The sequence below is a fragment of the Bos javanicus genome, chromosome 1, assembly GCF_032452875.1.
Source record: "Bos javanicus breed banteng chromosome 1, ARS-OSU_banteng_1.0, whole genome shotgun sequence".
Taxonomy (NCBI): Eukaryota; Metazoa; Chordata; class Mammalia; order Artiodactyla; family Bovidae; genus Bos; species Bos javanicus.
Genome location: NC_083868.1, coordinates 83,383,390 through 83,397,118, shown reverse-complemented (window position 1 = coordinate 83,397,118; position 13,729 = coordinate 83,383,390). Strand labels below are relative to the sequence as shown.

General features: G+C 44.7%; 1 protein-coding gene across 4 annotated transcripts in view; it reads right to left on the bottom strand.

The window, feature by feature from the left end:
* ABCC5 (ATP binding cassette subfamily C member 5) overlaps window positions 1-13,729 on the bottom strand; it is an 82,063-nt gene that overhangs the window by 32,434 nt on the left and 35,900 nt on the right. For 3 of the 4 annotated variants that reach the window (XM_061414292.1, XM_061414299.1, XM_061414304.1), the window contains exons 11-17: window positions 11,750-12,106; window positions 6,414-6,485; window positions 4,019-4,143; window positions 3,826-3,898; window positions 2,017-2,220; window positions 1,029-1,172; window positions 151-253 (exon numbers count right to left, since the gene is read on the bottom strand). In XM_061414292.1, coding sequence (XP_061270276.1) covers window positions 151-253; window positions 1,029-1,172; window positions 2,017-2,220; window positions 3,826-3,898; window positions 4,019-4,143; window positions 6,414-6,485; window positions 11,750-12,106 — 1,078 coding nt within the window. The remainder of the gene's footprint in view (window positions 1-150; window positions 254-1,028; window positions 1,173-2,016; window positions 2,221-3,825; window positions 3,899-4,018; window positions 4,144-6,413; window positions 6,486-11,749; window positions 12,107-13,729) is intronic. The other variant, XM_061414311.1, reaches the window with a different exon arrangement.

The window sequence follows — 13,729 nt, the reverse complement described above, 5'->3', positions numbered from 1 at the left end:
ATGGACCATGAAAAAGCAAGTGCATGAAAACACTCTAGAGGGAAAACCATGGGATCCTTTTTCTAGGGATGTAATAGATATATGCAAATAAAATGCCAAAACAAAACAAAAGCAAAAACTTTAATGACAATTCTCAAAAAGGTTCATTACCTTCCTCTGGCTTCACTGCTTTCTCCTTCTTTACTGATCCTGTTTTAGGACCCTTCTCTTGTGTTTTCTTCTGTGAACCACTGGTTTCCTTTTTTGAATTAATCTAATGAAAAAAAAAGTGTCTCCAGTTATCATGATATGGCCATTCAGATAAATGTCCAAAGGACATGTTAGCAAATGCATTCATGGAGTTGCTGCTCTTATTGAAAAGAGACACGTCCAACTTCTTAAAAGTTAACTTATGTAACTTCCCTAACTCCTGACATCTTTGAGGTCTGGGTTCCGGCCATTCCATAGACCCTGCTCTCCCCAAAGTACCTAAAGACCTAAATTCCAAACACAGCAGACTTTATGCTATTCTTATCCACTCTAACTTGTGCAAAGTATCAGCTGGATGACATCTATAAAGAGCCTAAGCCAGTAAATGGGACACAGTCAGTGCTAGTTAATAAGTGCCAAGTTGGCAGCCAAGACACCATGGATAATTTTCAAATGTATACAGGATTTAATGTCTCTTGCCTGCCACATTATTCATTTGATTATTAAGAAAGGCACTTTCGTAATGCTCTGGTTAGGATTTAATTGAGTTTAAGAAATTAAGTTATGACTGAACAATAGCACACACTGAGCCCACATCCTTCTCCTTGTCATTGCCTTACTGATGAATTCTCAGTGACAGAAGATCTTGGTTCTCTAGTCCCTCAGTCCTTCCCTCCTAGAACAGAACCAGTGTGTGGACTAAAGCATAGTAATCTGGTCACTGGAAAACAGGGCCCCTGCCAGCAAGACACAGACAATGAGTTCAGCAGAGATTTCTCCATCATTCACTATGGTAACATCTGTCTCTCACTAGAAAGACACACACATGCAAATCTTACCTCAACTGGGGGTGTCTCTCCCAGCAACAGGTTATTAAAAATAGTAGCATAATCACCATTTAGATTCATCAATTCCTCATGAGTGCCTCTCTCTGTAATACAGCCCTCTTTCATGAAGATCACTTCATCACAGTCAGCCAGGTACTGGAGACAAAGACAGAGACAACGTAGTGTGGCTGATTATTTGTGCAAATACATCCAAACCCCTACACCTTACTTCAGCAGGTCTCACCTGGAGGTGGCCAAGCCCCCCCAGGGGACACTTGGCGATATCTGGAGACATTTTTGATTGTTACAATGGGGGGGGGGTACTACTGCCATCTGGTAGATAGATGCCAGGGATGCACAGGACAGGCCCCCACAACAGAGAGCTAAGACTGAGAACTCCTGCTTTAGTTTCTCGTGTCTTGTGATATAGTTCAAAAAGCAGGTTCTCCAGTTTTTGATATAAATCTGCTGATGAAGCCACACAGTCTTCTATTAAACTTTACATCCCTTTACTAGACGCAGAAGTACACATAATTAGACTTTCTGTGGCAGAACAGGGGGTTAGCCCCCTAAACTTGACAACATAAGCAAAGCAGATGGCAACCTCTTTGAGCTGCTCTCTGAAGTGGCTGCTTGTTATGGAATGACAGAGTGAGAAGAGCTTGTTTTTCCTAAACAGTACCCACTCGCATATAGATGTTAACAGAATGCTTTCCAAACTATCTCTTACCCAGACTCCATTTTCAGCCTATTCCTCTTAGCCCTTTTACTTACTGATTTATATGCAAAAGCTAACATGCTCCAAGGATCTCTGATTCAGATGGCCATCTGGTACAACAAGCTTTATTGGTACAATGAGCCAGGAGGCTATTTGCTGAGGAAGGGAACACCATGATTCCAGGGACTTCAAGGAGCCCCATGAAGGTACCTGGACCAAGCCCGCCTCCCTGTTTCTCCCTGCCCAAGTCAAGGTGGGTAGCCTGGGGAAGGAAGCACATACCTGTAACTGGTGGGTAATGAACAGAACCGTCTTGGACTTGAGATGCTTCTGGATAGCACTGTTGAAGATGTGGTTGCCCACGTGGGCGTCTAAGGCACTAAGGGGGTCGTCCAGGATGTAGATGTCTCGGTCACTATACAAGGCCCGGGCGAGGCTGATCCTCTGGCGTTGCCCGCCACTCAGGTTGGCTCCTCGCTCACCAATCTACAGGAACCCAGAAAGCACAAGGAAGTCTCCAGTTCAAGTCCAGAACAACACTCAGTGGTTGCCTCAGTCACCTCTCCTCTCTTCCACCCAAACCAGCTCCTTCTCTTTATTTCCCCACCTGGATGGAATGCCACTGTATCCTCTAGGGCCCACACCAGAACTGGGGGTATCAGCCCAATGCCTCATCCTCTCCCACAACCATCTGGTTACTAACCAATCCTGTGTCTGAGCCTTACCACATCCTCTGGATGCCCCACTACAATCCATTCTCCATGGGCAGAATGACTTTTTCAAAACACAAAGCTGACCATCTTGCTTAGTCCTAAAGGACAGAATCTAAGCCTCCAGATATGGCTGACAAAGCAGGCCCTTTACCAACTGGCTTTCTAGCAACTCCTAGCCTCCGCTGTCAATGCCCCTTCTATACCCTGGGATCTGAGCAGGTGTGTCTGCTCAGTTACATTGGTGTCCATTATGAACACGCATGACTACTGTCATGCCTTCTCCTGTACTTGTCTGCTCAGTTCTGGCATCTTCTCCTCTGCAAAGCCTACCCTCCCCTTCTCCACTAACACCCAAAAGAAAGGGGACTCTTTCATCACCTTATTTTGTGCCTATTTGTCAGTATGTCTTTCCTAACTGTGAGCTTGTTGAGGATACAGATTATTGTCCTTTTCTTTTATATTCCCAGTGCCCCCAGAAGCTTCTGCACAGGCAGCTGACATATAATAAGCACTTAATAAATGTTACTAAGTGAAAAAAAAAAATCAATTGTCAAACAGTAAATGGCTCTGTATTTTTTTTTTTAAATCTTGTACTTAAAAAAAAAACTTCAATTATTTCAAAGGTTTTCAAATAAGAGCATGTATAAGAATTACCTGCAGGGCTTGTTAAAATGGACTGAGGGGCCCCACCTCTCAAGTCATGATTCAGTAGGTCTCTGGTGGGGCTGAGAGTCTGCAGTGATGTTGCTGATGTGCTGCTAATCAGGGGACCGGAATCTGAGAACCAGTAAATTAATCAAACCACTCCAATCTGGTTTGAGGGCTTAAATGGAAGTCAATTGAATAAAAGTCAGCCTCAGAGACCTCAAGGGCAGGTCATGGAAGATGAGCATTAACACTGAGGGCCAGTTCCAAAGACAAGCCTCGGGGAACTACTCAAGGGCAGAGAAGCAATGAAAGGCAGCTTTATGTTAAGGCCTCTTTCTTTCTAGAAGAAGTCAGCTCTCTAGAGAGTTACATGGGTAAAAAGAGGTTGGAAGAATAAAGTTCAAGGAATCTCAACAGGCATATGATTGAATAATGGTTTTAAATATGAACAGTGCAGAAAATATGAACTGTTCACCAACAATGGGATTTTGTTTAAAATCCACAACACATGAAATTTACGTGCTTAAAATAGGCAATGTTGCTATTCCTGCCCTTAGGAACAAACGTGTCCCTAACATAAAGTCCCAATGAAAGCAAAACTCCCGTGAAAGTTCTTCTCCCACAATTTAAGGTGCATGCCTAGGAGGCAGTTCCGGTACAGCTCTGCCCCCCAACTGCCATAATCCTCTCTGCTAAATAGCCTGGCCCAGCAGGGGCAGAAGGCCGGTACCTCTGTCAGATCACTGTGGGGAAGGATGGCCAGGTCAGGCCTCAGGCAGCAGCAGTTCAGCACAGAGTTGTATCTGAGGGACACAAAAAGACCCAGAGTCAGGGGCATGGTTGGGGTAGAGCCTGGTGACTTGGGCTGCCTTGCGTCTCCCACGGCCAAGAGGAAAGCATGACAGAAACCAAACATTCCTTGCCTTTCTTCATCAAATTCCTTCCCAAAGAGGATGTTGTCTCTCAGAGTGGCATTGAGGATCCAGGCCTGCTGGGCCACATAAGCGAAGGTTCCATTGACTGCAATGCTGCCCTCTAGAAGTGTCATCTAGGGAAACAGACACCATCCAATGGCATCACAATGCAAAGCCATCACCCTGAGTCAACAGAACCCCCCACATTCCACAAGGGAGTTGACAGTCTAGTTGGTTTCCTTGGATGCTTTTGGAATCCAAATCCAGCTCTCACATTTGTTCCACAGCAGTCAAGAAAATCAAAGTTCTCCTTGCTTATGTGTGATGGGAGCCCAGCATAATCCATGACTTGAATGAATGAATATTTCATTCAGCAACTCATAAGCTACTTTATCATCCTTTCTTCCTAACTGCAAACTGTTCTAATTAAAGGAACCCAAGCAGAAGGCCCTTTTGCAGAATTCCCCTGGGGAGGATGCTGCAAGGATTTAGAGCTAGTCCCTGCCTCAAGATGAGGGCAGGCCAACTCATCTACAGAATTAATCCAGGCTGTTGGCTAGGTCAGCTGCTTTTGTAAAATGAGGACCGGGGGTAGGGTAGGGGGGGAATTCCAGTTAGACATCAACTAGCATTTTTCACTTTTATGCACTGGAGAAGGAAATGGTAACCCACTCCAGTATTCTTGCCTGGAGAATCCCAGGGACGGCAGCCTGGTGGGCTGCCATCTATGGGGTCACACAGAGTTGGACACAACTGACGTGACTTAGGAGCAGCAGCATTATAGAGTATTTACATAATGGTAACAGACCCTCCACTCCAATGTGAAGAGATTACACAATAAGCCTTGAGCTTTGAATTATGTTTTCAGTTGCAGGGATTGACACGAATCAATTTATCACTTTACTCTCTTTCAGGGTTCCTTTCAAAGGGACTAACAATAGATGCTTGTCTTGGGTTATGAATGCTATAGCTTGAAACGGTTTCATTAACCAATCTGCACATACAAGCTTGTCCTCTCAAACACAGTAACGCACAGCAGACACACACAAGACTGTAACATACTGCCAACTGCCCACAAACAGGTAAGCACTCTCACAGATAATGCATTCAGAGTGTTCAGAAACCTGGAGGGTCTACTGTGGAAATCCAGCTCTTCCAGCTGCTACAGTACAAACACCCCACACTGCAGACCACCAATAAGGAGTTAAACTCTAAAGAAGCAGGGCTGACAAGTAGCCCCTGCCTCTCTGTCAGGATCTGATCCAGAAGCAAAGACCCGTTCAGTTTTCAATTTAACTGCTGCCCACCAACCCTCCCTTTCAGTCCACCTGTGTCTCTCATCACTGGCCCTGAAATTTGGCTGATCAGAAATTACGTAGGAGGTTTTTGGCTCTTAGCAAACCCCAGTGGCTGAGCCCAACCTCTGCACAGTCTCATAAGCCAGAAGGGGTGGGGGTGGGGAGCTGTCCCTCCCGACGATTTGGATGCAGCTTTCCTCAGACCACCCTGAACACCTTTGCTCCACCAACTGTGACGATGACGCTGAACAAGACAAAATAACCCATAGACTAGATGCTACATGAAAATCATCCCCAATCCCTTCTCCCATTTGTTTAATTTCCTCAACATGGATAAATGACTCAGAGGACCTTATCCATCAGCAGGAATAATCTTACACTTATCCTCATCTCAATCATCTAAGCCAAGCTCGTTTAATCCAAATTTAGAAGCACATGGGGTTTTGCTTTATTCTCCTGATTATTTGGTTCTAAAACATAGTAGAAGATAATCTGTCTTAGTTGGATGATCCCCACTTGAAATGCTGACTTCTGGGCCCTCTGAACACTATTCTCTCACTGCCTTGGGCTGTGCTAGTGTGTCTAGAAGGCCTAGCACCCCAACCAAACCATGAACTCCTCGAGGGCATAATTCTTTTAATGGTTAGCTTGAAAATGGAGTAGGTCTTTGTTTCTAGATCAAATCCTGAAGGCCCTTTCCCTGACAGGGAGGTTGGTGAGGCTGGTCCATTTGCTGGCAGTCTGCAGTTTGTCAGTCTCTGACCTCTGACATTCCCTAGCACACTGTCTGGCACACCTGTGGCACTCAGTAAACACATGCTGAATAAAAGAAGGCATGAGGAACAAGTGACTCCAGCTGGGTATCAGTGGGTCATTCACCAGGCGCCCACTGAATCCCATCCCAGATACAACGCTGTTGTTAAGGGGTAGGAGTAGAGGGGGTGGGGCGGGGAGTGGCAGGAGCATGATACAGACCAAGGGTCCTTTTGTTTCCACCTTTCCTGACTCTCTTCAGGAAATAAGCTTATTTTTCCTGAGACTCTTACTAAATAAGCAGAATCCAGAGAAAGAAGCAGAAAATGCCCAGGACAATAACAAAATCTTACCTGGCCTAAAATGGATGAAATGAGAGAAGTTTTTCCACTTCCCACACTGCCACAGATTCCAACCAGTTTACCCTGGACAAAGCACATGCGAGAGGAAGGTCATTAAAGGATACTGACCATTCATGTCAAGGACTTTAGATTTCTTTGAGGAAAAAAACATTAATGACAGTCCATCACTATGGGAACTGTCATCCTGAGGACCCAGCAAGTCACTTACCTTTGTTCTCCCTCATCAGCCACCCACGTCATAGGGTTTCTGTGGGGATGCACTGAGGTAATAGATGTGTAAGCCTTTTAGAAAATTTAAATATGCCATAGGCATTAAGGGGTCCCACATCACTTTTAGAAAGGCCCAAACCTTTCCCTACTTTGTTGGCAACCCGTGCTTTTTGATAACTTGTTTGTTTTTATTGATGGTTTTAAAAGAGAGGACAGGACTCCTGAAAATCATTTTATTTTCATTTTATTTTATATGATTTTTTCCTCAGGGTCTATAAATCATTTTCAATAAAAACTATGCACAATGTGCACTGTTGTTTCCATTTTTCTACAAAACATTCCCAAGAATCTGAGGGCATATTTTTACCATCAATCTGACATGAAAGTAGAAAACCAAGCCTGTGATTAACTGAATATCCCCAGGGAAAATGATGAGTTCTCCATGGGCAGTATTAAGTTTTCAAGAACAGACAGATGATTTTAACAGGGACGCTTGTTCAGCAGCACTCTATCGCCTCAAGCCTGGCATGGAGAAAGGGGATGGAGAGTGGTCGTGTGGAAAGAACATGGATTCTGGAGGCAGACAGGTCTTATAAAAGTATTCTTGACAAAGTTTTTGACATGGTCCAGGGGGCTGAGAGATTACAAACCAGTGGTTACAAAGAGACCAAGCCACAGGCTTAGACTCTGCTCTGGTCAGTCAGGTTAACACAAAGAAAACTCTGTTCTGACGACTACATGGTGGCTAAAGAAGATGTCAGCAGTGAAGCATGTGCCTGGGACACAGAAGACATCTGGCAAATGTTAACCTCCCTCCTCTTCCCTAAAGAGAGGGGCTGGGGGGAATAGCTAAAGGTCTGTCATGTGAACATGGACTGTAAAGGGCAGAAGGAGGGTCAACAGATAGAAAGGAAAAGAATAAACTTTACCTGATTACAATAAATAATCCTCTAATAGAGTTGACTAGCAATGTAATAGAGTTGCCTCAAGATAACTGTTATTAAATAAGAAGCCTGCTGTTAAAAGGTAACTGAAGTCCAAAAACTGACTCGCACGCCCTCCAATGATGAGCCATGCTAGTTGTTTCACGTGGTCTCATCCATTTCCCTCTTGTCTGTAACTTCCAACAGCTACGAGCTTTTTGTTTCCCTTTAGTACAGCTCTGGATCTGTATAACATGCCTCTCTGTACAGTCCAGCTCTCACCACCATATGTGACCACTGGGACTACTATAGCCTTGACTATACCTTTGTCGACAGAGTGATGTCTCAGCTTTTCAACACACTGTCTAGGTTTGTCATTGCTTTCCTGCCAAGAAGCAATTGTCTTCTGATTTGATGGCTGCAGTCACCTTCCACAATGATTTTGGAGCCCAAGCAAAGGAAATTGGTCACTACTTCCATCTTTTCCGCTTCTATTTGCCACACGCAGGTCAGGAAGCAACAGTTAGAACTGGACATGGAACAACAGACTGGTTCCAAATAGGAAAAGGAGTACGTCAAGGCTGTATAGTGTCACCCTGCTTATTTAACTTATATGCAGAGTACATCATGAGAAAAGCTGGGCTGGAAGAAGCACAAGCTGGAATCAAGATTGCTGGGAGAAATATCAATAACCTCAGATATGCAGATGACACCACCCTTATGGCAGAAAGTGAAGAGGAACTAAAAAGCCTCTTGATGAAAGTGAAAGAGGAGAGTGAAAAAGTTGGCTTAAAGCTCAACATTCAGAAAACTAAGATCATGGCATCTGGTCCCATCACTTCATGGCAAATAGATGGGGAAACAGTGGAAACAGTGGCAGACTTTATTTTTGGGGGCTCCAAAATTACTGCAAATGGTGACTGCAGCCATGAAATTAAAAGATGCTTACTCCTTGGAAGGAAAGTTATGACCAACCTAGATAGCATATTCAAAAGCAGAGACATTACTTTGCCAACAAAGGTCCATCTAGTCAAGGCTATGGTTTTTCCAGCAGTCATGTATGGATGTGAGAGTTGGACTGTGAAGAAAGCTGAGCGCCGAAGAATTGATGCCTTTGAACTGTGGTGTTGGAGAAGACTCTTGAGAGTCCCTTGGACTGCAAGGAGATCCAACCAGTCCATTCTAAAGGAGATCAGTCCTGGGTGTTCTTTGGAAGGAATGATACTAAAGCTGAGTTGACTCATTGGAAAAGACTCTGATGCTGGGAGGGATTTGGGGCTTGAGGAGAAGGGGACGACAGAGGATGAGATGGCTGGATGGCATCACCGACTCAATGGACGTGAGTTTGAGTGAACTCCAGGAGTTGGTGATGGACAGGGAGGCCTGGCGTGGTGCGATTCATGGGGTCACAAAGAGTCAGACACGACTGAGCAACTGAACTGAACTGAATGGGGTAGATCCCATGATCTCAGTTTTTTTTAATATTTAGTCTTAAGCAGGCTCTTTCACTCTCCTCCTTCACCCTTATCAAGAGGTTCTTTAGTTCCTCTTCACTTTCTGCCATTAGAGTGGTATCCTCTGCATATCTTAGGTTGTTGATGTTTCTCCCGCCTGTTTTGGTTCCTGCTTGTAACTGTAAAGAAGGCAGAATGCCAAAGAACTGAGGCCTTCGAACTGTGGTGTTGCAGAAGACTCCTGAAAGTCCCTTGGATAGCAAGGAGATCAAACCAGGTCAATCTTAAGGGAGATCAACCCTGAATATTCACTGGAAGGACTGAAGCTGAAACTCCAGTATTATGGTCATCTGATGCAAACAGATGACTCACTGGAAAAGTCCCTGATGCTGGGAAACATTGTGGACAGAAGAGGGTGTCAGAGAATGAGATGGCTGGATGGCATCGCCAATGCAATGAACATGAACTTGAGCAAACTCCGGGAGATGGTGAGGGATAGGAAGGCCTGGCGTGCTGCAATCCATGGGGTCGCAAAAGTCAGACACGACCGGGTGACTGAACAACAACAACAACATGCCTCACACCACATTAGAACCCCTGAAGACTACTTCCAGTGAGGTAGATGAACATTCCTTACCACCTCTGTCACCACCACCTTGGTCCAGAAAACTAATGCTTTTCCTTGGTTCTCCTGGCTTCACTCCTTGTTTTCCTACACTCTTCTGAATCCAGAAGCTAGAATGATTCTCTGCATCTGTAAGTCAGATCACATCACTCTTCTCCTCCAATCTCTCTAGTGGCTTTTCTATCCATTCAGAGTAAAGGAGGAGTCATTATGAAGGCTCTGGCACTCCAATCCTCTCTGCTTTCAGTACCCTCCCCTCTCCCCCATGCTCACTCTGCTCCTGTGAAAGCACAATTAACATACTCAGGGCTTTTGTGCTTCTGTTCCCTCTGCCTGAATGCTCTTCTTCCCCCATGTATTCTCATGGCTCATTCCTTCAAGTCTTTGGTCAAATACAGGCATACCTTGCACATACTGCAGGTCTGGTTCCAGATTATTTCAGTAAAGCAAATATCACAATAAACGTTCTGGTTTCCCAGTGTTTGTATTAGTTATCTTTACTTTATACTGAAGCCTATATAGTGTGCAATTACATTGTGTCTAAGAAAAAACACTGTATCTATTTTAATGTAAATACTTTATACTTTAGCCTATATAGTGTGCAACTACATTGTGTCTAAGAAAAAACACTGTATCTATTTTAATGTAAATACTTTATACTTTAGCCTATATAGTGTGCAATTACATTGTGTCTAAGAAAAAACACTGTATCTATTTTAATGTAAAAATATTGCTAAAAAATGCTAACCATCATCTGAGTCTTTAATGAATCGTAATCTTCTCTGATGGAGGGTTTGAAATATTTCTAGAATTACCAAAACATAACAGAAATATGAAGTAAGCAAATGCTGTTGGGAAAAAAACGTCTACAGGCTTGCTTGATGCAGGGTTGCCAGAAGCCTTCAATTTGTAAAAAAAAAAAAAAAAAGGCATCATGTCTGTTATTACTTTTTTTTTTTTTGGCTGTGCCCTGAGGAATGCAGAATCTTAGTTTGAGGCCTTCCCTCAAGTAGTCTATTTAAACTGCAGTGACACCTGCTCTCTGTCCGTCAAGCCCTTCATCCCCTTTTCTTTGTAGCCCCTTTACCTGTTTACTATCTGCCTTTGCTCAGAAGAAGGCAAAATCCAGGATGGCAGGGATTTTGGTTTCTGCTGCTCTGTAACAGTGCCTGACAGACAGATGGCACTCAAAATGGCTGTGGAGACTTAGAGAACGAATTTATGATCACCACGGGGGAAGGGTGGGGGGAAAGGATAGTTAGGGAGTTTGGGATGGACATGTATACACTGCTATACTTAAAATGGATAACCAACAAGGACCTACTGTATAGCACAAGGAACTCTGCTCAATGTTACGTGGCAGCCTGGATAGGAGGGGAGCTTGGGGGAGAATGGATATATGTATATGTATGGCTGAGTCCCTTTGCTGTTCACCTGAAACTTTACAACATTGTTAATTGGCTGTACCCCAATACAAAATAAAAAGTTTAAAGACAAATGGCTGTGGAGTGAGCAGATATATATACCCCTTGGATTTTCTGGATGCTGCAGCCCTCAGCACGCTGCTGGGCCCCAGTCATGTTCGGTAGGTTAAGCCTTGAAGCTGGAGTGCCTGGTAGTCACTCCCTATAGGGAGATTTCTGAGAGACTCTAGTCCTGGGCTGTAACATCATATACCATAATGGCCTTTGCTTTCAGTAAGAAATAAAGTTACAATAGAATTGCTGATGACAGCACCACTGGGAGTACCTATTATACGCCAGGTTCTGTGCTATGCATAGCCCAGCACTAATGAGCAGCTCACACAGAGTTATAATAAGAAATCATTATTATAGCTCACACATAATATAACAATCAAATCTACTCAGGGCAAGATTGTGGAAAACCCACTTGAATGCTTCATTTCCTTGTTTACAAAATGAGTATCTCATGAGAGCATTTCTATTATTTATTTCTATTGTTATTCATTTCTAGTGTTAAATTCCTAAGAATCCCTTCTAGAGTGGACCTGGCCAGGTTGGCTCTTTAATGCAAAATCACTCCCAGCCATGAAGCACTTTGCCGAAATGACGGTAGCAGCCCCCTCTCCCCAGAGGACAGCCGGGAGACAGTTACCTCTTCGATCTCTAAGTCGATGTTGTAGAGCGTCCTCTGCAGGCGGAGGCTCCCCAGGTGGATGTGCTTGCCCTCTTCCTCCTCAGGGCTGGGCCGCTCGTCACTGTCCAGGAGGAGGTGACCCTTCTGCTCTGCCAGCACCGCCTGATGCTCAGTGCGCTGCAGCTGCCTCACCTTCTCTTTCTTGCCCCTGGCAGCCCTCTTGTCTTTTTTCGTTTTGGGGGTCAGCTTGGGTGAGTTCTGGATACTGGAGTGGGAGGAGTCCCATGCCAAGGTGGCATTTTTCATCTCTATCGTGAGGTGAGGGCTGGCTGGTTTTTTCTTTATCATGTGAACCTCTTCCATTAGAAACAAACTCTGATAGGAGTTGTGAGAGAGGTGCAAAGATGAGACACTGGATCAAGACCAGGGAGACAAGCCTAGGGCGTACACTCACGTAGCAAAACACATCAGGCTATACAGTGGAAGGAAGCTGAAGGGCAAAAGGTAGCTCATTAGTGTAGCCCAGCCTCAGGCCCATGGAGAGGTCACGGGAATGTGGGGACACCTTGGGAGGGACAGGGGCCTCCTCAATCGGCCCACACTCTATGTTACCAGTTAAATGCTAAACTCCTTTTTCCTTTTCCACCACTCTCAAGAGGACCAGGGGATATTTAACTGACTGGTCTGCAGCCCTCTGTTCTCATTCAGGAGCTGCTGAGTGGTAGGCAGTAAAATGTAAGCAGGAAAACCAAAGGGCACATTGCTCTCCTGCTCTGACTCTTGTCACTCTGCCATCCAGACCACTCCTGCAGGGCCCCCAAGCCTGGGCACTTTCCTCAGGTACCCCATGGCACATGGCACAGGGATAGGCTGAACTGAGCTGATGACCAGGCCTAACTCTCTCCGGTTAGAAAGGAGTACCTAAGGTTTGATCGACAGCAGAGCACATCTTCTCACCAACAAGTTCTCATGTCTTCCAAGTCCTACCTTGGAACTTGTGAGAATTCAAACAAAGGGCTTGCATGAAAGGGAAGGGTATCTCCCTCAGACACCCAGCTGAGAAGAAAGCAAGACTTTTCCCTCCCACCCATTCCCCAGCCCCACTGAGGCATGTCAGGGGAAGAAAAGAGGAATGCTTGAAAAGCTAAATGTCTTGGAAATTGCACCGGAAACACTGACCATAATAAACCTCTGCCCAGAACCAACATGTGCCCATGACTTTGAACTCACTTCTGACACATCCCTTAACTAAGTGATCTTTTCTACAGGATGCTATACCAGTTGGATTCCAAATATGATTAAACAATGTTTTTTTAAACATTAGAAAGTCTTTAGAAAAAAGATAACTTTTAGTGGCAGGACTCTTTCCTTAGTCACTTTGTTACCAAGAACCCCTAACTATTTTAAAAGCCCTTTCAAGTTTGCAGCTGCTATTAAGTGTACCACATAATCCCATCACCTGAGAGCAAGCCCCTTCTCCTAAATCCTAAACTTGGTCTTTCCACTCCTAAACTGCCACATCTCCTACCCGCTCCCAATCCTCCATCTTCCCAGAAGTGTCATGTTTCTAAATCTGGATAATCTTTGCTCTTGGTCATCCTTTCAAAACAGAGTAGTTTAAAGTTTAGTTTTCTGAAAAGAGCCATTGGCTTCATTTGTTCAGAGCCTTCCTGAGAAGACTGGGCTGAGAATAACATGCCAAATATTCTGCCCACCTTCACAGACTGGACCACATACTGACAGAATTCCCGTCATTTCTCTCACCTGAAGAGTTACTAAAAGGATCTCCTAGGGCTTATGTACTATAAAAACTATGTTAGTGCCTCTGACTTGCACAGCTTGTCCACATTTTCCTCTCCCACAGGCTCCCCACAGCCTCGTACTCCTCCCAGGAGGATTTCAGCCTCAGTCGCTCTGCCCAGACACTCTGAGGCATACAAGGGCCCCACGCACCTGAATTCGTATCTACATGGATTTGCACCTGCCAGGCAAGAATCT